This window comes from Perca flavescens, chromosome 21 (assembly GCF_004354835.1).
Source record: "Perca flavescens isolate YP-PL-M2 chromosome 21, PFLA_1.0, whole genome shotgun sequence".
Classification (NCBI taxonomy): Eukaryota; Metazoa; Chordata; class Actinopteri; order Perciformes; family Percidae; genus Perca; species Perca flavescens.
Window position 1 is genome coordinate 17770741 of NC_041351.1, and position 23940 is coordinate 17794680.

Below are 23940 nucleotides of genomic sequence, written 5' to 3' on the forward strand. Positions count from 1 at the left end.
TTCCTTCTACATATCTTCTTTCTTCCTCTTCCCTCTTCTTCTTCTTTATTCCTTTTTTTTCCCCCTCTCTGAAGCCCTTAATCAGAGGGACTCCCTGTCCTTCCCTGTTTCCACCCGTGGGGCGTCCCAATTCAACAACCGGATGAATAATTAATGCCGGCAGGCCGAGTTGATTAAAATAACACATCAGGTCTCCTTCATTGAGAAGAGGCATGGCTCCGCTGTGATGTTGCTGGTGGCTAAAGCCACAGCAGAGGGGAGAGTTATTCTTCATAGTGACATTGATTAAGACTTTATGGGTGTAACACCATGTGGGCCCATGTGGTTTTCCTATTGTAGCACGTTATGGTGGTTTGAAAGAGTGAATAAAATAGAGGCAAGTACCAGTAGTGTATTAATATCAGCTGATCATTATTTTTTCGCCTTAAACGTATAACATAAACGAAAAAGAGTCCTTCATTTTGGTTATCAAACCAGAGTAAAACTTTTTAAATGACCCCAGACATACAGAATCATCACCATTTCTGTACCACAGTTTCTTGTTTCTTACTGGCCACATATATATATGGGTATGCCGATACCCATATATATGTGATGAGCTAAAATCAATGATGACTAATGTATTGGTCATTCCCTCCAGGATTTCGCGGCCTTTTTTTGAGATTGTTGCGGCCGAAAATGCCTGATTTTGCGGGAGCTTTTGTAAAAAATAGCGATAAAAGTTGCGATGTCTTTTGTATGTTTGTTGCAATGAAGTTGCGGGAGACAGTGAAAGTTACAAAAAAAAACTACTCTGGGCTGAGATTTCCTTGGAACCTTACCAAAAAGGCTCAGAATGCTGCACATGTTGGTATAATATGAAAATGACTGGTGGATTTAAGACAAATAATAATCATTTAAAAAATTTGAACATATGTGTTGGTGGCTTGTTGATCTTTAGCCTACATTGTTAGTTAATTTCCTAACCTGGCCTGGGACTCACATTCATACGGTTTGATAAAGTACTTATTGGACTTTAACTTATCATTGCACTTACAATAACGAGCGTAGCTATCCTCAATTTAGGCTCTCCTGTACATTTCATCTGCATTTTTTTCCCGCATCCACCATGTGTGTGTGTGTGTGTGTGTGTGTGTGTGTGCACGTCAGTAGCGGGGGGAACTGTATGAGCAGCAGCCCCGCTCCCACTCGCTGCAGACAGCCGACAGGATTGAAACAGCAGCCGCTTTCAGCGACTTTAGAGTGAAAAAACGTTACAGCGTATATAGATGTTAAAATGTATACAGGTTGTCAGGACGATCTTTCACTGTACGTTTTGTTGGTAAATGTGAGATGTTCGAGTCTTGTCTTCATATCGGAAACAAGCTGTCTCTCACACCCGCTTGGTCAGTGGCACTCGGAGTCACATTATACTGACGTAAAGTCTGGCACGTGTGACTGCTGGGATTGGTTGAAGTCACGGAAAACTCCGGTTGTTGGTCAAATCTGGCGGAAAAGTTGCGGTGATTGGTCAAAATTGCAAGTCGCACCAAAGTCACGGTGATTGGTTGAATTTGCGAGAATTGCAGCGATCGCGACATCGCGAAATCCTGGAGGGACTGTTTAGTGTGGCTTCATCACACATTTCTATCAGCTTCCTAGAACTCACTGTCACGAGTTCCTTCCTCTTCTCTTCCTCGCTCGCTGTTTCGCTGTGTTCTTCCTCTATTCGTTTTAAATTGAAGCAGATGGCATTCATGGGTGACACATGACGCATGTTCATGTTCGCTAATTATGTCTTTGCCGTGCCGTTGGCCTGGCTGCTTTGATTCCCTCGCTCCAACAGCTGTACATTCGCTAGTATCAACCCCTCCCATCTATTTTCACACCCTACTTTCTATCTCTGCTGTACGTTTCTTCTTTTGCCACGGCTCCAATAATTCTGTTAGAGCCATCTTTAAAGAGGAGACTGTAACAAATAGTGTGGAATTAAGGGTAGAAAGGGATTATATGCAAATGTGTGTGCAGTTTTAATAATACATGCGCAGGCAGGTTGTGTGTGTGTGTGTGTGTGTGTGTGTGTGTGTGTGTGTGTGTGTGTGTGCAGGTCCATGCCAGTGTTAGTTAGCCATGATTCCCTGCTCACCAGACTCCACACCATGCACCCAAACACATTTGCCTTCTCACTTGTTTTAACAAGAAATGGAGAAATGTCTGAATAAAGATGGGAGATTGGGTCACTGCTCTGTTTCAATCATTTATTCATTTGTGACCTTGTTTCCCCCCCAAAAAAACACATTTTGGTTCCCAGCAAGTAAGCGTCTTTACTTTTTTATTCACAGCGACGCTTCCGTTCTCTTTTTTTCATGCCTTTTTGCTTCAGATCGCTCCCCTTCATCTGTGTGTTTTCTCTCATTGAGATGCAGCATCTCACTGATCTCTTCCCCTCATTACCTATTTCGCCTCGTTCTTTCATGCTTCTCTCTTTTGTTCTTCTGCTTCTTCTTTTTTCCTCTTGTTCAGAATGACTTTTATTAGTGTTGACTCCCTTTGATGTTTTCCCCTCTCCATACAAGTTATCTAATTTTAAACTTGTCCAATAGACTTTTATTTGTCTTTAGTATCTTCATTGGTGCTAAATTAGCACAGCCTAAGTGGTACTTCTAGGTATCTATAATGCTACTCCGCTGTTGCAAAGCTTTAGGAGTTACCTGGCCCCAAACAGCCTTGTACCTCTTCAGGTGAGTTGGAAGTCCCTACCACCTGTTAATGGGATTACCATTTGACCTTTGACCCCCCCTCACCGGCGAGCTAGCTAAGAACACATGATGGCTGGCGGATTAATGCCTGATCCCTGGATATACTAAAGCTTGTTTGGTCAAGAAACCAATCCTGCAACTGCTTTGTTTGTGTGGAGCGCACAAACAGGTGAGGGATGAGTGTGCCCGCGCGCACACACACACACACACACACAGATGTAGAGACGTGACCCCACCCACATACGTACGCAAATAGCCAGCCAGAAAGCTAACCTACACCAAGTGGTCGCGTGTTGTTGTTTTTTCCAGCTCTTTCTGGATTGCGGCTCAGACGGCCCTCCTCCCTATCTCTGTCTCTCTCTCATCACAAAGAGCGGCTGCTTTACCACGGTCTGGCTGCAGTAAAAGCCAAGGGTTGTAGGGGGGCACAGAAGGCTGTCGGGGAGGATGTAAATTACACAAATAAAACTCAGAGCTGGCACTGAGCTTCCCCCAAGAGAGAGAGTGACGGAGAGAGTGGAGTGGAGGGGAGGAGGAAAGATATTTGCTATAAGTTCCGAGAGCAAGGGGGTGGGACAGGCAGAAGGTATGCAGAGAAGAGCTGGTAAAGGGTAAGAGAGAGAAGGAGAAATATATGGAAACAAATGATAGCAGACAAAGATTCAGTCTGTGTATATGTAAGAGAAAGAGAGAAAAGGAAGTGGAGAACGTTAGTAAAGAGCCATAATTCAACACTTGAATGCACTCGTTGGTACCCGTCTTCCTCTCCTGCTCTTAATCACCTCCTCCCATCCTTCCCTCAGCATCCCTTACTTCTTTCTTAAGGGCTTTTGTTCCCCCATCTGCTTGTCCACGCACCTTCACACTCTTCGGGGTGCGTTTGGAGTTTATTCTTGCTGATGGAAACACGTCTCTGTAAATTTAGACTCAGAGTTGGTCCCCTCCACTGCAGCAGGAGTGGTGATGTGACCAGAAACGTTCAGTAGGAAATTGGGTGTGCTTTGTAATGCAGGCATTATTTTTGTAGCTTGGCAACATTAACAGTGAGAGGAAATCTGACTATAACCAGGGCTTCCTCTCCAAAGCAGGAGAGTGCAGATTGGATATTGTCGCATTGTCTTTACCTCTTACACACTACATTTGTAGTGTACAAATGGTCTTAATTTGGTATGGTCTAAAGCCATCAGTGGGACCGCTAATGCTAAGTAGCGGCTCATTTATTTGATAGTTGTATTGTGCAAATGTATATTTCTTCAATTACAATAAATGTAATTATTGACGTGTATTTCCTCTAATGTCTTGGTGCGGTTTTAGGGCTGCAGCTAACAATTATTGTCATTGTCTTTTTGCTTCATTGTTTATTCCTTTAGTCTACAAAACATTTTTTTTAAATTGAGAATATGCTTGTCACAACGTGTCAGACCCCCAAGATGACGTCTTCAGATTGCTTATTTGTCCAACCAACAGTACCACCAGTACAACCCAAATATATTTCAACTAAAAGAATTATAAATTGGAGAAAAGCAGAAAATTAACAACATTGAGAAGCTGGAAACAGAGAATGTTTAACATTTAGCTTATTATTGAAAAAAGGATTATTACTATTGAAATATTTGCCAAAATTTTTTCTGTTGATCAATTTATGGATTAACTAGTTTCAACACTTTAGTAAATTAAATATCAATTTTAGTGATTTGCAGTGTAAATATGAAGCTAAGCATCAAAGAGAAAAACTATCTTGATGTCCCATTTGTTCTACAGTAAGAATAAAAAACTCTTGTTGCTGTTGTTCCTTTGTGGAAATTAACAGTGCACAGAAAAAAAAAGATATATTGAGCTATGGTTTAAGCTTCCATTCTAGGACAGTAGTTCTTATACAGACACTTACACGTGTTGCCTTAGAGATTCTTTATAGCTACTCAGTCAGTGTAACCACCAAGTCAGGCATCTGAGGGGCAGCTGGCTCCTCTCCCCTGCCTGCCTGGGCCTCTGACTGCTGCACCGCGCACGATAAGGCGAGGGAGTACAGCCGGGTGTGCGCAGTAAACCTCACGGCAGCTCGGCAAAGTGGCAGACGGCAAAGCGGTTAAGTTGATTATATAGAGTTATACATTTCCTCGGGGAGCTAAGGAAGAACTGAGGCATGAGGGAGGAAGATCAATTGGAGGAGAATCAAATCGATTTAGTATAAGATATGCAGAGAGAGAGAGAGAGAGAGAGAGAAAGAGAAGGAGAAGGAGAACATTATGTGTGTGAGAAAAGCAGAATTATCCAAGAGACAGGATGAGAGGGTAATAAGCAGAGAGGAAGGATCAAATATTGTCTAAAGTCTGAAGCAATAAACAGTACAGTGACGTGAACTCTAGACCTAGAATGAACAAAGTAGCACCTCAACAGGACGAATACGGAGACGGGATCTGGAGCACACAGTTATAATTAAAGCTTTTCATAAGGAACAAATATTTTGACAAATAAAATTCTCTGATCAAGGCATACTGTTTGGTCCTTCTCATAAAAAAAAAACATATTCATCTTAATTCACATTAAGATTGATATTTGTGAGTACTGGATGTTCGCGGAAATGGTCTGTTTATCATTTCCTAATATGCCCTGAATCTCTATTCTGCTCTATTTTAGGAATGAAGTGTTTACTTCCTTGAAAATGGATGTTGTTGCCAAATTGTATTTTCTTTTTCTAAGTCAGGCAGTTCTCAAATTGCATTTGTTACCATGCCAACAATGGTCTTTTACAGGAAAGAAAATGTTTTATGGTCTCCAGTAAATAGTTTTTCTCCTACATCCAAATACATTGCAAAGCATTCAAATCTGACTGATATTAGACCATTAAATGATGTGCTGGTGAAGACCTTAGCTTTGGATGCTGCAGTAGCATCTAGGGATATCTGTGGAATAAAAAATAACAACTACATATGCATATTCTCTGCTAAAAAAGCACATAAACATGAATGAAAACAACAAACATTCTGCACATTAGTAATACAACATTCTTTAAAGCCAAAAAATGAAGGGAAAAAAAACACTTTTTACTGTGTGAGTTAGTCTCTGCCATTGTCGTTGAATGTGTGTCTGTGCGTGTGTCAGCCATATTGTGTGGCTCTGCTTTGGGACAACAGAAATACCCTGGATGATGTGTCCCACTCAGCTGTTTTGCCAGACGAATAGGTTTTTGGCACAGAGGGAGAGAGGATGGTCTCCATTGTTGTCTCCTTGCTGGAATGATCGTGCACCTGCATGTTGCTGATGGTGGGATTTGCTGTACGTGTGTGTGTGTTTGTGTGTGTGTGTGTGTGTGTGTGTGTGTGTGTGTGTGTGTCAGTGATGGACTGTAACAAAGTGCCTAAAATAGCTTTATGGCATCCAGTATTTACATCTTGTACGTCAAAGTGTCCATTAACACACCACCAAGGAGAGTTTTAAAAATGTGTCCTACTCGCCACGCCGTTACCATACTCTGAGTCACAAAACAATATTAGGCATGATTTGTTAACAAGAATGTGAAATATTCTTCGTTAAATGTACTTTTGGTCCATTTCCTAAAGAAAATAATGTTTCTCATGAGCTGTATGTTGTTCTGTGAGTGATGTCACACACCAGTTGTCTAATTCTAATTAATGCTATTACTATCGACTCAACCTGTTTATTTTTATCTCAATACAGGGAACTGACTTTGCTTCTGTTTACAACCTGCGTGCATCTGCGTCTGACTGTGTGTGTGTGTTTGTGTTTGTGTGTATGTGTGTGTTTGTGTCTGTGTCTGTGTCTGTGTTCCAATCCAGTCCAAACATCAGACACACACTGCTCATTCATCTGTTATTAGGTAGCATCTGCAGGGACTAAACTGTGGGTGTGACATGCACATGGGCATCATCAGTGTCATTGCATTACTGGCCGTTGTTATTCAGCAGAAGCCTCTCTTGACACAAATTATGATCATCGCTCCAAGTTCAGCCCGGAGCACTCTGGCTAACGGTTTGACTGCTGAACTCTGAGGTGTAGTCTAGCAACTCCCTCAGCACCAGGCCTGCAGGGCATTGTGTGTGTGTGTGTGTGTGTGTGTGTGTGTGTGTGTGTGTGTGTGTGTGTGTGTGTGTGCGAGTGTGCGAGTGTGAGTGCATGAGTGAGTGAGTGAGTGAGTGAGTGAGTGAGTGAGTATCCTGCTGTACATCTGAGTTTTGTGTGTGGGTAACTCGGGAAGTGTGTGTGTGTGTGTGTGTGTGTGTGTGTGTGTGTGTGTGTGTGTGTGTGTGTGTGTGTGTGTGTGTGTGTGTGTGTGTGTGTGTGTGTGTGTGTGTGTGTGTGTGTGTGTGTGTGTGCGCGTGCATGTGCATTTGGCTGCCATATGTGTGTATTTGCATACTGCTCCATACTAACAGGGTTATTTTATGTGAACTTTTTGGGACAGCTGAATGTTGGCAGATCCATTATCCTTTATCTGAACTCCCCAGAGCAGACAGAGAGAGAGAGAGAGAGAGAGATGGTAGATGAGGATGGATGGATGGATGGACGCTCTCACGTTAACTGTCGCTTCATGAATTATTCACACGCAGTTTCTTCACATGTGTCATGGCTGCTATCTCCTCCATTAGAAAAGACTCTCTAATACATACTTATCCTCACAGCACTTACTTTTTCTATATGTTAATGGTAGGACACTGACATCTGAAATCTCTTCATAATGCAGGTAATAGATAATTATATATATATATATATATATATATATATATATATATATATATATAGAGAGAGAGAGAGAGAGAGAGAGAGAGATATATAGATATATATTCATTTAATGGTTAAGAATTATTTTTTTCAGATTTTTGCATATTCATATTCATGTTCAATGCTTCATAGGAATAGGTTTACACCCCTATTGCAATGATACAGGATAAAACCCCACTGTAATAGGTCCATAGAATATCTAATTGACCCTGGTCCTGTTATGTCTCAACAGTATTTGTGTGTATTACTGTGAGTACGAGCTGAGTCCAGTTGAGAGTGTAGAGTGGAAAGATGTAGAGGGTTCAAATAATCATATTAAAGAGCTACACACACACACACACACACACACACACAAAAACCAAGTTGCGTGCAAATGTATGACATCCGGATGTCAGTCATTTTGCAATGTAGGGAAGTTACAGTAAAAGAAGGGAAGTGTAGAAACTATGAGTCATTACTCTTAGTGCTTGCATGTTTTTTTAAACATAATTGACTGTATATTCCTCCTGGACAGTCACCACTCTTGTGTCAAATTTGCTATACAGTTATCAGGACTTGTTGCAAAATCTATTTCAAAATACTGCAATTTACCAACACGGGAGATCAGATGCACCCTCTCCCTTTCTCTGATGAGATAAGTCGAGCAGTTACACAGGAGTTGTTAAAGGCAGGGGAGCAATGGTGTTGGGGCGAAGGAGGGCGGAGGGGGCAGCACCTCCCATCACAGATATTTGGTTGAATGAGACCAGCAACACACACGTCCAAGAGCTGAAACCCCCCATGCCTCTATTACTCAACCAGCTACTAAAGTACTTTTAATTGCTGTAATGTAGGAACAACCTCCTTCATCCCTTGAGTATCAGATCTGCCCTTAAGATAGCCAGATGGTGACTCCATTAGTAGCTGGTTTCGGGACTATACATCCATTACATTTAGATATATGATCACAAAAACAATATATGCTGATGTCAGATAACGATTGCGGTTACGAAACTAACTTTTTTCCTATTTTATGATTTGAAACAGCTTGACTTATTTTTTTTTATTTTATGTTTTGGTACAATAGCTGGATTCATCTGCTTCTCTATACGCCTATTGTGTATTTTATTTCCTCTGATTTGTTTTTCTGTCAGCAGGATTACGGAAAAAACTACATTCAAGATTTTCGTGAAACTTGGTGGAAGGGTATAGTGTGGGCCAGGGAAGAATCCATAACGTTTTGGAGCAGATCTGATTCACAGGGCAGATACGCTCATTATTTTCATTTTTGTTAACATTGCGAGATAGGGCGTTTGTGCTTCATTCATGTGGTGTTGGAATAATCAGTAGAATTAGTTCCCTGGCTGGGAAAATTCACACTGCATTAACATTGTGAGATAGAGCGTGCATTGTCGGACGTCTGCGCACTTTGAGTGCCCTTCTAGTTTTCCATGTTTTTATTTTTCCTACTCTATATATGAAGAATTTTGAATCAAACATAAGTGTGACGCTTATCTGTAGTAGCAGCTGTATTGGTGGAACTAATGTTGTGGATCGGGATGCTGTATGGAGAAAAAGAGGGAGAGTGATGAAAGAAAGGGAGATAGAAGGGGATGGGCTGTTGGCCAACTAGGTTAGAGGTTTTATTGTTGATGTTTGCTTGGTTGCATAGAGACTACCTCAGATAAACACACAGACCTGTGAGCATGCACACTGGTCAAACAGGGTCTAGACAGCCTGACGCTTGAAGCTGTGTGTTAACTGAAATATGCATCATTCTTGGTTTGTTGACATTTAGCGCATATCATTGGGAATGACATGCAAGTGGAAATAGTGAAAAGCGTGAGAGGATAGCGAACTGAATATTGACAGGGTCTGAAGGATGATTTAGTTAACTCCTGATGAGCTCTGACATGCCAGGCCTCCCAGCAGCCCCTGGCACGCCTGTTCTCACCCCCATACATGCGCAAGCTCATCTGTGAACTCTTCCCCCACCACCACCCCCACGCCCTGCACCTTTTTTACTGTGGCACCCTTTTTTCCCCGATTAAAACATGCAAACACTGATACACAGAGATCCATGCCATAACACCACCAAGACACACACACACACACACACACAAGCTCACACACAGACAGATGCCCAACGCACACATATCTACACTCTCTTACATCGTCACTGAAGCTTGGCCTTAACTTTTCGGCAAGGACTGTTGGCAGCAAGGATGGAAAGACAAGAGAAGCTACAGAGACTAAGGAGAGAGAGAGAGAGAGAGAGAGAGAGAGAGAGGAGGGAAGAAAGAGAGGCAGAATGTGGCTCTCCATCATGCTGTCAGTAAGGTGCAGCTTTAGCGTTAGCAAGGAATAAAGAGTGTTTTTAAAAGGTGCTGCGAGGTGTAGTGAAGATGAGTCGGATAAATGACTTCTCCTTTTCATTCAAAGAGCCCAGCAAAACCCACAGGGTCACCATGCTGGGGTGTGTGTGTGTGTGTGTGTGTGTGTGTGTGTGTGTGTGTGTGTGTGTGTGTGTGTGTGTGTCCTTGTTTGTGCGCGTGTGTCCTTGTGTGTCCGCGTTTGCAAGTACGAGGGGAGAAAGTGTGACGGCGTGAATGCTTCATCTGGAGTTTGCGCTTGAGAATGCATGCAAAACCCAGACTTTTTACCATGGCCGGCTGATGGTTTTGTTGCTGCTGACACTAATAACATATTGTGTTTTTTCTGGCTGTTGCCCCTCTCCTTTCACCAGAGTGGGAAAAGTAATGTAGTTCAGAGGGGGCATTTAAGGTGGAACAATGGCTCAAAAATATTGAATAAGGAGTGAAAGGGAGCTAGGGTTTTAATGACAATAGGCCGGAGCTGGGGGTGAGGACTGATGGGGTGTGTGTGTGTGTGTGTGTGTGTGTGTGTGTGTGTGTGTGTGTGTGTGTGTGTGTGTGTGTGTGTTGGGGGCGAGTCCTGATTGATGATAGATCTGCACTGGTTAAATATTATCAGGCTTCTTTTTTCATATACCAACCCCCCACTGTCCTCTGGTATCACACAGAGAATGGTAAGATGTTGCCAGCTAATGATCTGCCCTTCTGAACCATTCACTTTTTGTATCAGCCTATTTACTTACTGTTGAGACACTCCCCTCTCTACGGGCTAACAACACAGATGGTTTGGGTAGCCATAGTGACTGCTGAGCTTTATTTATATCAGTTCAAAGCCCTTCTGTGCTTTTTGTTTTTGTTTTTTGTTAACCCTTGGAAGTTTTATCACAGATGGAGTCCTGATTTGATAGTTGCAACTACAAAAGTGGATGATAGGAAGTCCTGTTTTACTTAAGCTTATGAGTCGACATAAGAGGGGGAAAAAAGTATTTTCTTTAACTTTTTCCCTATGAGATTGAATGGATGTGAAGTGCGTTAAGGGTACCTCTGGCGTAGCCTCTGCACCTGTTTGACAGCTGCCAATGCAGATGTTTATTTGAAATGTGTTGGTCCGTGAGAGCCATGTCATTGAGATTGCAAGGATATGTATAACATTGTTAAGCTCAAAAGTTGCTCTGTGTTGTGAGATGCATATGATGAGCCACGTGATGTTGGTCATGTTTTCAGTAGTTCCCTATTCCCCCCCCCGTGTATATTTTTTGCCTTAATATCAAGCGTAGGCCTGAGGGCAAAAAGTTGATATCAGTCAAAAAGACATTGTGGCTGAACTGAGTAAACCTTTTGACTGCAGAAACAACCACAGCGCAATAACAATCTGGGCTCCGATAGGTCACTTTTCACTGTCAGGGGTTGTCCTCGGCTCTCAGATGAAGTTGACCCGTACGCACCTCAGGGACTTGTGGGTAAAAAGGGCTGTCTCTCATCCAATTAACTCATCTTTTTCATACAAATATATATACACACACACACACACACACACACACACACACACTAGGCCCGGGGTGAGGTGTGAGGTGGACAATAACAGAGAGAGATGGCAGAGAAAGGGGAGTAGGTGCTCCATCTACATTCCCTGCGCCTCATTCTTTTAAAATGCTGATGACTCCTCCTCCCTCACCCTCATCGCTCTGCTCCCTTCTCTTTTAATGTGGCGGAGTCATCCATTCCATTAACCCTCCTCCTGCTTCCCCCTCCCCAGGTTAGAATGAAGCAGATAGCCCACCGCCGGTCTCCCCCAACCCCCCACCCCACTATATAAGGCCGGGTAACAGGGGCCACAGTGGTGACGGTGGCAGGGGCATTTGTCATGCTCTGAGCCGCGGCAGTCTGTTGCTCTCCCGTGGGCCTTTGTTGTCCCCAGCTCCCAACTTGCTGGCTAAGCAGGGGATTTCACGTGTTTCATTAACATCTGAACCAGCTCGGCACTTTTGTACGTTTCACATTGCTCGGCGGGAACGTGCACAAACGTACACTTAAAAAACATGAACAACAGGATGTAAGAAGCTTGTATCCAGGAGAGAACGGTTCGTTTTATAAAAGAGCTAAGGCAGGATTAGAGCTGTATCACACACACACACACACACACACACACACACACACATACACATGCATCTGTTTCCATGAGTGTTGACTGCACATTCAGCCTGCAGTTATTCAACCTCTGCGCGGTTCATGGCACACATTCGGTCTTTGTACCATTCACAACAGTCAGAGTACCCTGCCCGGCACTGGTGTTAGGGGCACCATTGAAGTGGAGGTCACTAGCAGAGGCATTATAATGCTTTAGGCTGGGCACAACACGACTGAGGGCAATCCACTTAAAGCGAAAAAAAAAAAAAAAAAAACACCTCCTCTCGTATCACCGGGCTACCCCGAGCATCACACTTCTGAATGGAGAACGGGAAATCGGCCCTCTGCAGCACTTCAAAAACTGGAGAGAGAGAAAGCAGCGAGAGGCAGAGTGGGAGAATACTAGGGCTGTCCTCGACTAAAGAAATTCTTAGTCAACTAACACTTATACGATTTTGTCGACTAATCGATTAGCTGATTTAATTGACAGAGCTGTGCGCTTTGAGAGGTGGTTAAGACTAGAAAAGCACAATATAAATGTAGTTAATTAACCATCTGTAAAACTGAGTTTCTCCACAATTAATCCTGCAAAAGCACCCCTTTAAATCTTGTGTTTACCATAAATGTGCTCAGAAGTTTCTTGTAAATAAGTAATTAAGCATGAATAAGCATAAAAAATGACTAATCGACTAAAGAAATCTTAGTCGACTAAGACCAAAACGACCGATTAATCGACTAAGAGGTGGCAGCCATAGAGAATACGGTGTGTGTGTGTGTGTGTGTGTGTGGGGGGGGTATGTTAGTGATACAGAGCTGCTTTTTGAACACAGCGCCTCGACACCCAGACACTAGTGCATAAGATCTCTGTTACAGGGACATGAAACGGCTTGATACTAGTAAAATGGGCAAAATCAAAACTTGAAAGTGCATTTTGATGAGAAGACAGCTTTTTTTTTTTTCTTTCTTCGCTCACTGAACTTCTCACTTCGTCTGTCTTTTTGTATGTAAAGTAAAGGCCACGAGGGCAAGGCTGCAGGCGAGAACCTGGATGCATGAAATTAAGAAATGAATGGTATCATACATAGACAAAGAGAATCTTTAATTGAATCAGTGATGCCAATTTTGATCTTTGAGGTCTCCCAACATCATTTCTGAGTCATCACCCGATATCAGTATCATACATAGGTAAAGAGAATCTTTAATTGAATCAGTGATGCCAATTTTGAAATTTTGGCAAAGCAGAGATGTGGACTGAGCTCTGAGTTCTGCCATCCTCTGCCATCCTGTGCTCCATGCTTGTCCCTCTGGCCTTTCCTGAAGCAGATCATCTCTTTGCCTTAGCACTCATCACACTGCCTGCTTCTTACTCTTTAGTTAGTTAGGTAGGTACATGAGAAGAAAGAAAGCTACCATGGTCAGGGTACAAAACTATAATGACATTTTTTCAACCAAAAACGGATTATCCTTTAGTACCCTGACCTACCACCCTAATTTTATCGTGATCCAACTGCCTGGCTAATTTAAACTGGAACATCACTGAGATGGCACATTACAAAAAAGGAACTCTGCTTATTCCAGACTGACACTTGTGAAGTGAAATGAAGTGGTTTAAATAAGCCTGTAACATGATTTCTAATTAATGTAAACAGTTTTTTTTTTTTACTCCAGATGTCACTCACTAATCTATACTTCCGGCAAACTGCGCTCCTTTTCTTGTAAGTAATCCGTAATCTTGGTCTTTTCTTTATTAGGAAATACCTTCATTTGTAAAACAAACTACTCGCTTTTTTTGACCACGGCTCACTGATTTGTTTATCCAAGTCATATCCTCTTTACTCTTTTAACTTCCTCAGCCTTTTTTTCAGTCGCTCATCTCCCCTCTAGCTTGTTCTCTGTGTTTCGTTCTCTGTCCCTCTGGTCTTTCTTAATAGAATTAGCGGTGTGTCCATAAACATCTCCCTGTTTCTGACAGCTAATGGGGGCCATTTCAAGTCCGGGATGACTGATATTGAGATATCCTTCCTCCAGGATAACATCCACCGCAATTTTCCCTTGATTTGCTGAGTGATGGACTGTGCAAAGGAACATAGACCTGATGATCATTGCGGAGATGGGCCCTCTAACTCCAGGCCGTAGAGTGTGGACGATTACAAGCTGTACAATAAGCTATGTCTCCTCCCCCCTCCTCTCTCTCTTTCTCTCCCTCTGCTGAGGTATTTCCAGAATGCTGCCGGCCATGATGGATTTATGAGTAGGCCATACTTTGGTAAACACCGATGGTGGGCAGCTTTGTCCTCCCCCCTGTGATATAGTGAAGGTCCCCATAAAAAATGGGAAAACCAGGTTACGGCCACCATAGAGCTGGGCCTAACAATAAAAGGCTTTATTGGCAGATATAGGCCTGTACCATAAATGCTGGAATCTGCTGTCACAGGGACATTAAAGGGATAATGGCAGGGGGGGGTTAGCTTTCACAAAATCCCTGCAGCCCCTAAGAGGGTCTTTTTTTAGAAGACAGAGACACACACACACACTTAGGATAACAACAACACCAATGAAGAAATCTATAGAACAGTATAACTTTCGGTCAGGCTCTCTGTGTGTGTGTGTGTGTGTGTGTGTGTGTGTGTGTGTGTGTGTGTGCGTGTGCGTGTGCGTGTGCGTGTGTGTGTATCCAGTAGATTGACAGAAAGACAGAAAGGAGGTGGAAGTGGCGCAGTGTTTATCGATAACTGCAGCTTGTTCTCACATGGAAGGGTCGGGCCCTCATTACACATTGGCTCGCTGTCGGGGAGCACAGCTGTTGGGTTTGGCTGGTGCTGCCTGTACGGGCTGCACAAAACCAGCTGTGCAAACACACACACACACACACACACACACACACACACACACACACACACACACACACCGTAATGACAGTAAGGGGAATGGAATGGTAGTTTCAGGTAGACTTAAAAGCAAACATGCACCTCGGCACACACACACTCACAAATTTACACACACGCTGACATGCACCCAAGGGAGATGTGAGCTAGGTGGCTAGTAGGAAGTTGGCTGCTGGGACCATGCCAGTGGTATGAGTGGGAGTGGAGGGGATTATGGTGCTGATCATCACAGTCGTGGGATAATACTGCTGATCAGCAGACAGCATGTTTTTCCCCACAGCTTGACACAGACCTGGACATCTCCTTGGGGGAGGAATGGCAAGGAGAGCACTTTTTACTGCTTCCTAACACCCCAGATTGGGCGAAGAAAGAAGGAGGGGGGGGGGGCAGTAAAAATAGTTTGACACCCTCAAGGTCCAGCCAGCAATCTCCTCTCCGCCCTTGCCCATAAAACTCTTTGAATTCCCTCTTTAAAATCCTTCTCCCCTCCCTCCCCGACTCACCCCCCATCTCCCCGCTGGACTCTCATTTCCAGCTTTGCTCCGAATCAAGGGCGCTATGTTTACCACTCGTGGTATTCCTCTATTATTTTTCATTTACATAACCATCTATTTCTGCAAAAGCCTCCACTTCTGAATGGTGCTTTTATCAGGACACTCCATCGGCTTAATACAACAACACTTTGAAGCCCGAGCTACGCAATCAAGACTCGCCTCTGAGACACAATCTCATTCTCTCTGGCTTTGCTTCCTGCCAAAGTACTTTTCCGTGTCCTCTGTACTGTGGCGCTTATTGATGCTGGACTAAGGACAGCCAGCCGGACTGGTGTGTAAACGTGGGCCGAACATCTTGTGACTCTTGTCTTTCTGCTTTACACTGTCATGAAGATGCAGTAGAGACCACTGACCACTCTTACTTCCCCTACATTCATGGCACCAATTGTTAAGTGTGTGTATGCGCATAGGTACTCATGTTATGTGTGAATGCGTGTGTGTGTGTTTGTTTGTTTGTTTGTTTGTGATCAGTCACACTCACATACAGGCTGGACACCACCTGGCTCTAAACATTTTATGTGATGTAATGCATCAAATTCCCAAACTGTCTCCCCAAGGAGCACTCTGGTCTCTCCTGTGACAATAAAAAATACCACAGCTATTTCATCCAAGGCGCCTGGATATATTTGGCCTTTTTTTAAGGATGAGAAAGTGACTTTTTTGTTTAAATATACATGTAAGAAAGCTGTGGGAAAAGGACTTTTTTCAGGTCTAATCTTGTATTCTTCCCTCCCCCTCCGTAATAAGCAATGATCAACAATCCGTTATCTATTAGCTTGTTCTATGCTATCACAGGGCATTACCCTAGGATGAATACTCTCCCCTTGGAGAGAAAAAAAACAGAGCCTGGAAAATTAGCATTTTCTGACAGCCATTACTCATAGGGCTAATCCTGTCAAGGAATGTGTGACTGCGCTATCAGTGCAGGCTAGGGGTCGCCGTGGCCCAGGCCTGCACACTGGGCTCTTATCAGGCAGGGTAAACACACTGGGGCCTGCATTAAATAAGTGTCACAGTCAGTGGGGGCGGAGCCGGCCAAGCCCCCCTGCCAGGCTCCATGCAGATAATCCCTCTCAGAAACCATGTTGGTCAGACCCAGCTGTGGTCTGTGGGCCAGGTGTAGGAAAAGTGGGGGAGGAGAGCTATTGTTCAGGCAGTGGTGTAGATTACAACACAAGTCACACAGGTTTTTGGCCATTTCCACATTAATGCAGATATATATTTGAGACAGCTATTTATGTATCAAACATTTTCTATCCACATTAGCATTTTTCAGGTCAATTTAGAAAAGTTACCAAGACAGTAGAAAAGTGCTTAAGATTGATTGTCCCAAAACGATGGGACAGGACAGGTGATTCCGCCGTCATTAACTAGTTGTCACAATCTGCAGCCAAAGAAATATAAGATAAGATACGCCTTTATTGGTCCCCACAGGGGAAATTCAGATGCTGCAGCAGCACAAAGGCAGAAATAAGTACAGATAAATAGAGAAATAAGAATGAATAAAATAAGATGTAGCCCTATATACAATTATAAGTAGAAGTAAAAGGTTCAGAGGTGAAGTGACACGGTATGATTAATAGCAGCAAGTCTAGTATACATGTAAACAGTGTACACGCGCATAATATATATTATGATCAAGTCATGACATCTAGGGTTGTCTGTATTAACAAAGCAACATATAAATGATATAGCATATGATGTAGTTATACAGTATAGCATATTAACATAGTACAGTATACATTCAAGGTGTTTTTTTTATACTCAAAAGATCATTGAGGGGCAGCCCTCATTTACAGTGACATTACAAAGATAACAAAAACAACACAGAAAAGGAAGCAACACCATCATAGATAGTATATGACAGTGTAGTATGAGGTATAAAATATGGTAAAAGGTGCAATGTAATTGTAATAATATAATATAGTACAGTACAGCAGTGTAACAGAATACCAAATGTAACATGGTCTATTTTATTATAATATAATATGTAGAAAGTGCCCCTCTATGTTTCTGGGACGTCCCAATCAAGGATCAAACATGCCTGCTTTTTTCACATGTGGTCTTTCTTTAAATTTTATTTCAAATGAGCTAAATGTTCTATATTGCCAGTGTGAAGGTGAAAAAAATAATCATACAGTGTGAGCTGTCCTCCAACAAAATAACATCTAGCGGGTGCTTGGCCTTAATCTCTACCACTGAACATGCGCAGGCAACTTGAGCCGGCAGCTGTACTCCAGATCACATGACAATCACAGGTTAGTGTTTTTGAAAAGCTCCGTTTCCCTGTCAACGCCACAACATGACACTGGCGACGTGTAAAAAGTTTGGATGTGTCTGTGGGACTGTAATTGCCGCTATATTCTTTCACCGTTGATATTTGCGTTTCCTGACTTCAAAAAGGAAACATGCATGCCTTCAGAGTTCTGCTTTGATAGCTTTGGCATGGACTCAAGCCTGGTGGACGACACGGCTGCATGTTTGCATAACAAGTTGCAACAATGTTGCATGGAACGTTGCAGAGTAAAGGTGGAGTAACATTTTAATAGGGAGGTGGTGCAAGCCTGAAGCAAAACAACTTCCTTTTGGACTTTATTCCAGCTGCAACTGCACTGAGAAAAGTTCAGTGTCAGTAACCATGACTGGGTGACTTTGCCACTTGTGTTATTTTATGTGTGCTGGGTGAACTGAGGCGCCTCTTCTGGGCAGCACTCGAGGAAAAGTGTAATGGTGTTACACTGAGTGTACAAGGTGGGAAACCTTGAATAATGTGGGATGAGAGCGAGCCAGAAAGGCGAATCCGAGTCAGCCAGTGGGTCACCAGGAGGTGAGGCTGCCTTCTTCCCTGGGTTCAGGAAAAGTTCAGGCGCATAGCATTAGGCAAATTAGGGAGACAGGGTTGGGGGAGAAAAAAAGAATCGGGGGGGATCTGGGGGGGGGGGGTAGGGACTGATGAGAGCATGGGGGAAAGGGTCAAATAAGTTGGAAGGAGGAGCCCAAATTGAGAGTGAGAACATAAAGGGACTTCCAGGAAAAAGTCTGGACTCTCATTAAATCCCTGAATTCCGTGTAAAGATATGAAAGACTCATTACTGAGCTTATATAACGTAATCATGTCCTCAAATACATTCTGATTTAAAGCCCCCGCACCTAAATTTGAGGTGTGGGGGGGCTCCTCTCTCACAGTCCCATACAGGGCCCGGGGAGAGTCAGGGAGATCCATGGTGACGTCCATGAAGGGGTTAAAAGTAGGAGGAGCAACGCATGAAAAGAGACCGAGGGTAGGAAGAAGAAAAAAAAAAAAAAAAAAAAAAGAACCTAGTGGAGGTGGAGCCAAAGCCCTCAGCTGCTGTGCCTTGTCACATTTTTGCAGAACATGATAGCCGCACGATTTGGTGTGGGAATGATTTAGGCGACTCTCTCCGAATACAAACAAGGCGGTGCTGCATGTTCCATGCGACCCTGGATATCGGAGAGCGGGGTCTGACCGAGAGGAGCCGCCGGTTGTTGTAGCGCACGGAGGGAGACCGGTTCACTTACGGGGCTGACAGGAGTCCTCCCACGGCAGAGGCGCAAACGGGACAACCGACCGTAACCCAAAAGGACAAACTGCAACTAGGTGGGATTTCCTCACTGATATCTGCGCTTTCATCCCATTGATAATTTCCCCGTGTTGTCGACACGGACTTGGGATATCTGTGTTCTCTTTTTCTGGGATTTTACCCGGGATATTTTCCTCTTCATGGTGTGGATACAGCCTTAAATATTGCTCTCTTTTTGAGCAAGGCCGAAAGGACCCATCTATTCTGCTGAAGTTGTTCGTGTCTTTTTTCGGTTTATTATTGCGTGCATATTCCCAGGCGTGTTCTTGCGTCGGACACCATGCAGACAGTTCTTTTAAAGGATGTTTTCAGATTGAGCGCAGCCGATTAGGCTATTCCAGACACTGATTCACTCCTCGATCAATACAGCGGCTGTAAGAAGATGCCAAATGTTCAAATGTTCCCGCTGTGCTTGGATTTACCACTTTTCCTTCGATTTTAATGCAGTTCCCCCCTCCCTCCTTTGCCCCCCCCTCCGTTTCTACCTCTGCTGGTGGCGAGCTGAAAACCACAAGGCTCGTGTTTTCCTGCGTGCGCGACACTAGTTATTATTATTATTTTTATTTTTTTTGATAATAATCCCCTGCTATTGTCCTGCTTCGTATGATGTATGAGAGTGTGGACGTTGTGGGTCTGAATCCCAGCCCGAACCCGTTTTTAATGATGGATTACTACAACCAGAGCAGAGGATGCTTGATCCCAGAGAAAGGACTGGTGCCCGGAGCGCCCCATCCCTACAGCACGTCCATCAGAAACCAGCACTGGAACGGCTCCAATCACTGTAGGTGCCTTTTCCTGCCTCCTCAACTTCATTTCACTAATTGGGGAAGTTAAAGCCTCTATGTTCATGCGTGTGTGCGCGTGCGTGTGTTTATTTATAGCCTACGTAAATGACGTGTTTTCCTTTTCTTTTCTTTTTACCACACGACTATAATTGTTATTATAAAGCCTTTATTTCCGTGTCACCATCCTGTTTTATCTCACTTATTCAAACCGGATAATATGTGCCAAACAGCGTTGCCTGTTACGGCCGTCACTGAGCTTCATAACTGCTTTAAATATACTTGACCCACTTTTGTGTGTGTGTCTCTCTCTCTCTCTCTCTCTCTCTCTCTCTCTCTCTCTCTCTCTCTCTCCTGTCTCTGTATGCCCACCGTCTGGGTATTATTTCTGAGAAACGTCGGTGAGATTGCTGCGCTCTGATCCAGGCCACGTTATGCAAAGCTGTTGCGTTCCTGAAATATCCACATAATACAAACAAGTTTGTGCTAGCCATGCCAACGTTAATCAGATCAAACTTTCCTGCCAGTGTTATCCCTCGGTTCCTCTGGTAATCTGAATAACTGCACCCCCCCCCCCACACACACACACACACACACACACACAGGCCAAAGTTCCTGAGCAGCATGGCCTTAACTGGACAGTCCTGTCTATTCCATGTGCCAATCTGGCCTTTCGCTAATTAAATGGGTTTTAAACCCGTGGTTTATATTTAGTAGGTAGGCTGGGGACACAATCACAACACATTGTGCTCTAGGAATTGAATTGTACAGTTAAATGTTTAAATCACATATTTATCCTAATATCTTGACAGACCATACACATTAGAATATTAGAATGCAGATTGTAATTCTAATAGCCTAAGTACTACAACCAGAGAGTATTATTTGTAGGCTCATGTGCCAGACAGGCTTTTCTGCCATGTCTAAAAATAGTACATCAGTGTCTGATGATGCTTTTAAAATCTCAGTAAGACTTTAGTTTGGATAAGTGATTCAGTGTGTGTTTGTGTGTGTGTGTGTGTGTGTGTGTGTGTTTAGTGTAGTTTTTTTCTTGGGTTGAGTTTCTTGGCAGATTTCAGTTTATTGATACGGTATCTGCTGCAGTAAGAGAGAGTTTTATTGCGACAACAAAGTATCCCAGAGGTCATTCCCATTCTATACCTCAAAGGAGCTGCACTGCACAAAGCTCCAGCAGGCCTTCATAGAAGAGATGGCTCTGTTGTCTTTCACAGCTGAAGGAGTGTAAAAAGCAGGGATCTCCACAGGCTCTTAAGGGCCAATTTCCTCCTTGTCTCAAGACTATAGAAACACACGACAAAAGGGAATTTCAACAGGATTTTTTGCATCTTTCGACAGCGACAACAAAACCACTCCAAAACAGGTTATGTTTGCCCTGTAGTCTTTCTCTCTTTTTCACTGCTTGTTTTTCCAAGTCACATGAGATTAGAAATTCCTCTTGACTAAAAGGACAAGTCACATACATTTTTCAAAGCAGATATCCAGCGAGCTTCATAGTATTTATCGAACTGACCCACTAAAGAGCTCTAGTGGCAGCATTGATTCAAACCATGTGAGCTCGTCTGAGGGAGACTGTGGGGGTTTGGCCCAGGAAAAGACCTCTGATCCCTTTACTCAACTCCACATTGTGTTGCTCAACGAAGGAGTTGCAGGGGGAATGTGTGTGTGGGTGTGGGTGGGGGGTAGCATAGCTGATCTTTGCCTTACTGCTTGAATGTAATAAAAAATGTAGTGCACAACCAGGGAGCGGTGGGGGTGGGGGGTGTGAGTAGAGAGGCACAACATTCGTTAGTGTCATCACGGGGCTTTATTGGATCATAGGGATAGAAAACAAAACGGACGCTACACAGCACAATTTAGCAAGAATCCAAAGCAGTTAGGCTCAAAAGCACGAGACAATCCCAAAAACATCTTCTGGCTTCATCTCTTTTTGGACTTTAAAATACCAGCTTCACAGACACTAGTCTCATGGTATGTTATCCTCTGCACGTGGGTTTGGAAACAGATTGTTGCAGGAGTTAAAAAAAAAAATGTTTTACCCCCTCAGTGCTTTCCCTTTTTGGTCCTCTGTTTTTTCAACCTCTCCAAATTGGGTCTAACTATTCATTACAGGCTTTACAGACGAGCTCTCTGGCTCTAAGAGTGCACTCAGTGACATCTTCGCTGAAGTAAACGGCCTCCTGGACCCATTAAGTGGCTGGGCACAAATCCAGATCATATGGACGCCTCATCCCTGATGTTATTAGTTCTGTAATGATGCTGCCACTTTAGTTGTTTGACTGTTTCCATCCAGATGCTGTCAGCACAGGTCTGTCCACTCACAGCAGGCTTATAACATTGTTATGTTCAGAGCAAATAATGCTGAATCTTTATGGTGAAAAGGCTCCCGTCTCGCAGATTAAATGCACTTGATTTTTTCACTGTGTGCCTGTCAGAATCCTTCCAGCAATTATGGGCTCATGCTTGAAAGAATGCGCATGGCGTTGTTCACATGACTGTCCCACAAAAAAAGGAAAGAGGGATTGCATGGTGGGCTCAAATGCTCACCAGCCCATAGGCTTCTTGCTCTTTGTTTTTTTTCTCTCGGGCTGTCCACAGTACGAAAGAAAGCGGTCAGCCGGGATTTCCATAGAGAGTAGACGAGGCAGAGAGAAGGGTGAGCTTTAGCTAGTTTGTCTTCTGAAGGCAGGGCCTGCCAAGTGGGCTATTGAACACGAACGCTGTGTCTGAGGGGCAAGTGACTGGCAGCTTAATCTGACTCATGTGGTATTTAAGTGCGGAAGTCCTTTTGCCTAGCAGGAGGCGAGGCCCAAGAAAAAACAGATGGTATTTTATTGTTTTTTCGGTACAACGGACTGTAAGAGCAGAAGCAATTTTGGGCAATGATGAAGGGGGAGGTTGGTTAGAATGGATTTTTTAAAAAGAGAAAACAGCAAGAAAGTTTGAGCTTTGCTGGTAAATCACAAACCCATGTGGTTTCTCTTTGGGCTTTCTGAGAGGATGCAGCAACATGGAAAACTGTGGGTAATGTGTTTGGATTTTGTGCGGGCCAGCAAATTGGTGTTGGCCTTGCGAAAGAACCGTGAATATCAATTCCTTATATATGCAGTTTTTATTTGGCAAGTGTTAGCTGGGAATTGAGAAAAACATGAACAACAGAGCATAAACAGAGAGAGGCTTGTCCTCCTGTCCCCAAACACAACTGGCAGTTTCTGACATTGATGGGAGGTTGCTGTTGTAAACATTTGGGGAAATGTCGTCTTTTAAGGCAGAACACTTTTTTTTTTTTTTTTTTTTTTCTTGATCAAGCCACTCAGGATTTCTTGGCAAAAGCCAAGAAAAATTACAGCTTGGCGTAAAGCAGTAATGCGAATCCCAGGCTTTAATATTTCTGAACTGCAGTGTTTGTCCTTAATGCCAAGTCCCTGAGCTTTATTATACTCTCTGCATGCTCTTAAACATCCGTGGACCTCAGGGCTTTAATGGACGTTATAATGAGAGAATGGACCTTTCCTCCTGGGGCTTTGTTGATCCCAACTTGATGGAAGTGGCAGGATGGATGGACAGCATTGAGGCAAGGTCCCCTGTTCTTCCAGGGAGGGTAGGCATCACACGGTCTCCTTATTGCGCCACGTCTGCCTAACCCCTTTCAGCCAGTGGCGACAGTGATTTAGTAGCTTGAACACCACAGAGAGAGTGTGTGTGTGTGTGTGTGTGTGTTTATGTGTGTGTGTGTGTGTGTGTGTGTGTGTGTGTGTGTGTGTGTGTGTGTGAGAGAGAGATCGCTATGTCCACAGAAACACGCCTGCTTTCACCTTCAGGTGAACATCAATAACACATTTTGTCATCAAGGTATGTTTGTAATGGCACAAGGGTGAAGGGAGTTCAACACTGCTGCTGCCGCTCTCCTGGGAAAGGCCGCAGGGCAGCATTTCACAACCTGCCATTCCTCGTTCCCCAAAACAACACCTTGCCACCAACCTTCAAAGCTGTTGCTGCCTGTTTTTAATGCGGTTCATGGTGTACTAAATAGAGATGCCCTTAGACTGGGATGTTCACCGTGGCACAGTGTTACCAGGATCAACAGAGACGCATGTTTTTGTTCTATAACTTGTTGTTTGAGTAATGTTGTTGAAGGTT

The 23940-nt window shown here is 43.6% G+C and overlaps 1 protein-coding gene across 3 annotated transcripts in view; it reads left to right on the forward strand.

The window, feature by feature from the left end:
* Positions 1 to 23940, forward strand: part of raraa (retinoic acid receptor, alpha a) — a 143647-nt gene that overhangs the window by 85986 nt on the left and 33721 nt on the right. For 2 of the 3 annotated variants that reach the window (XM_028567579.1, XM_028567580.1), the window contains exon 1: positions 19554 to 19781. The exons of the other annotated variant lie outside the window; for it this stretch is intronic. In XM_028567579.1, the coding sequence (XP_028423380.1) occupies positions 19604 to 19781 (178 nt within the window). In that variant the 5' untranslated portion in view covers positions 19554 to 19603. Of the gene's footprint in view, positions 1 to 19553; positions 19782 to 23940 lie in introns of those variants that run through there. 3 annotated transcript variants of the gene reach the window in all.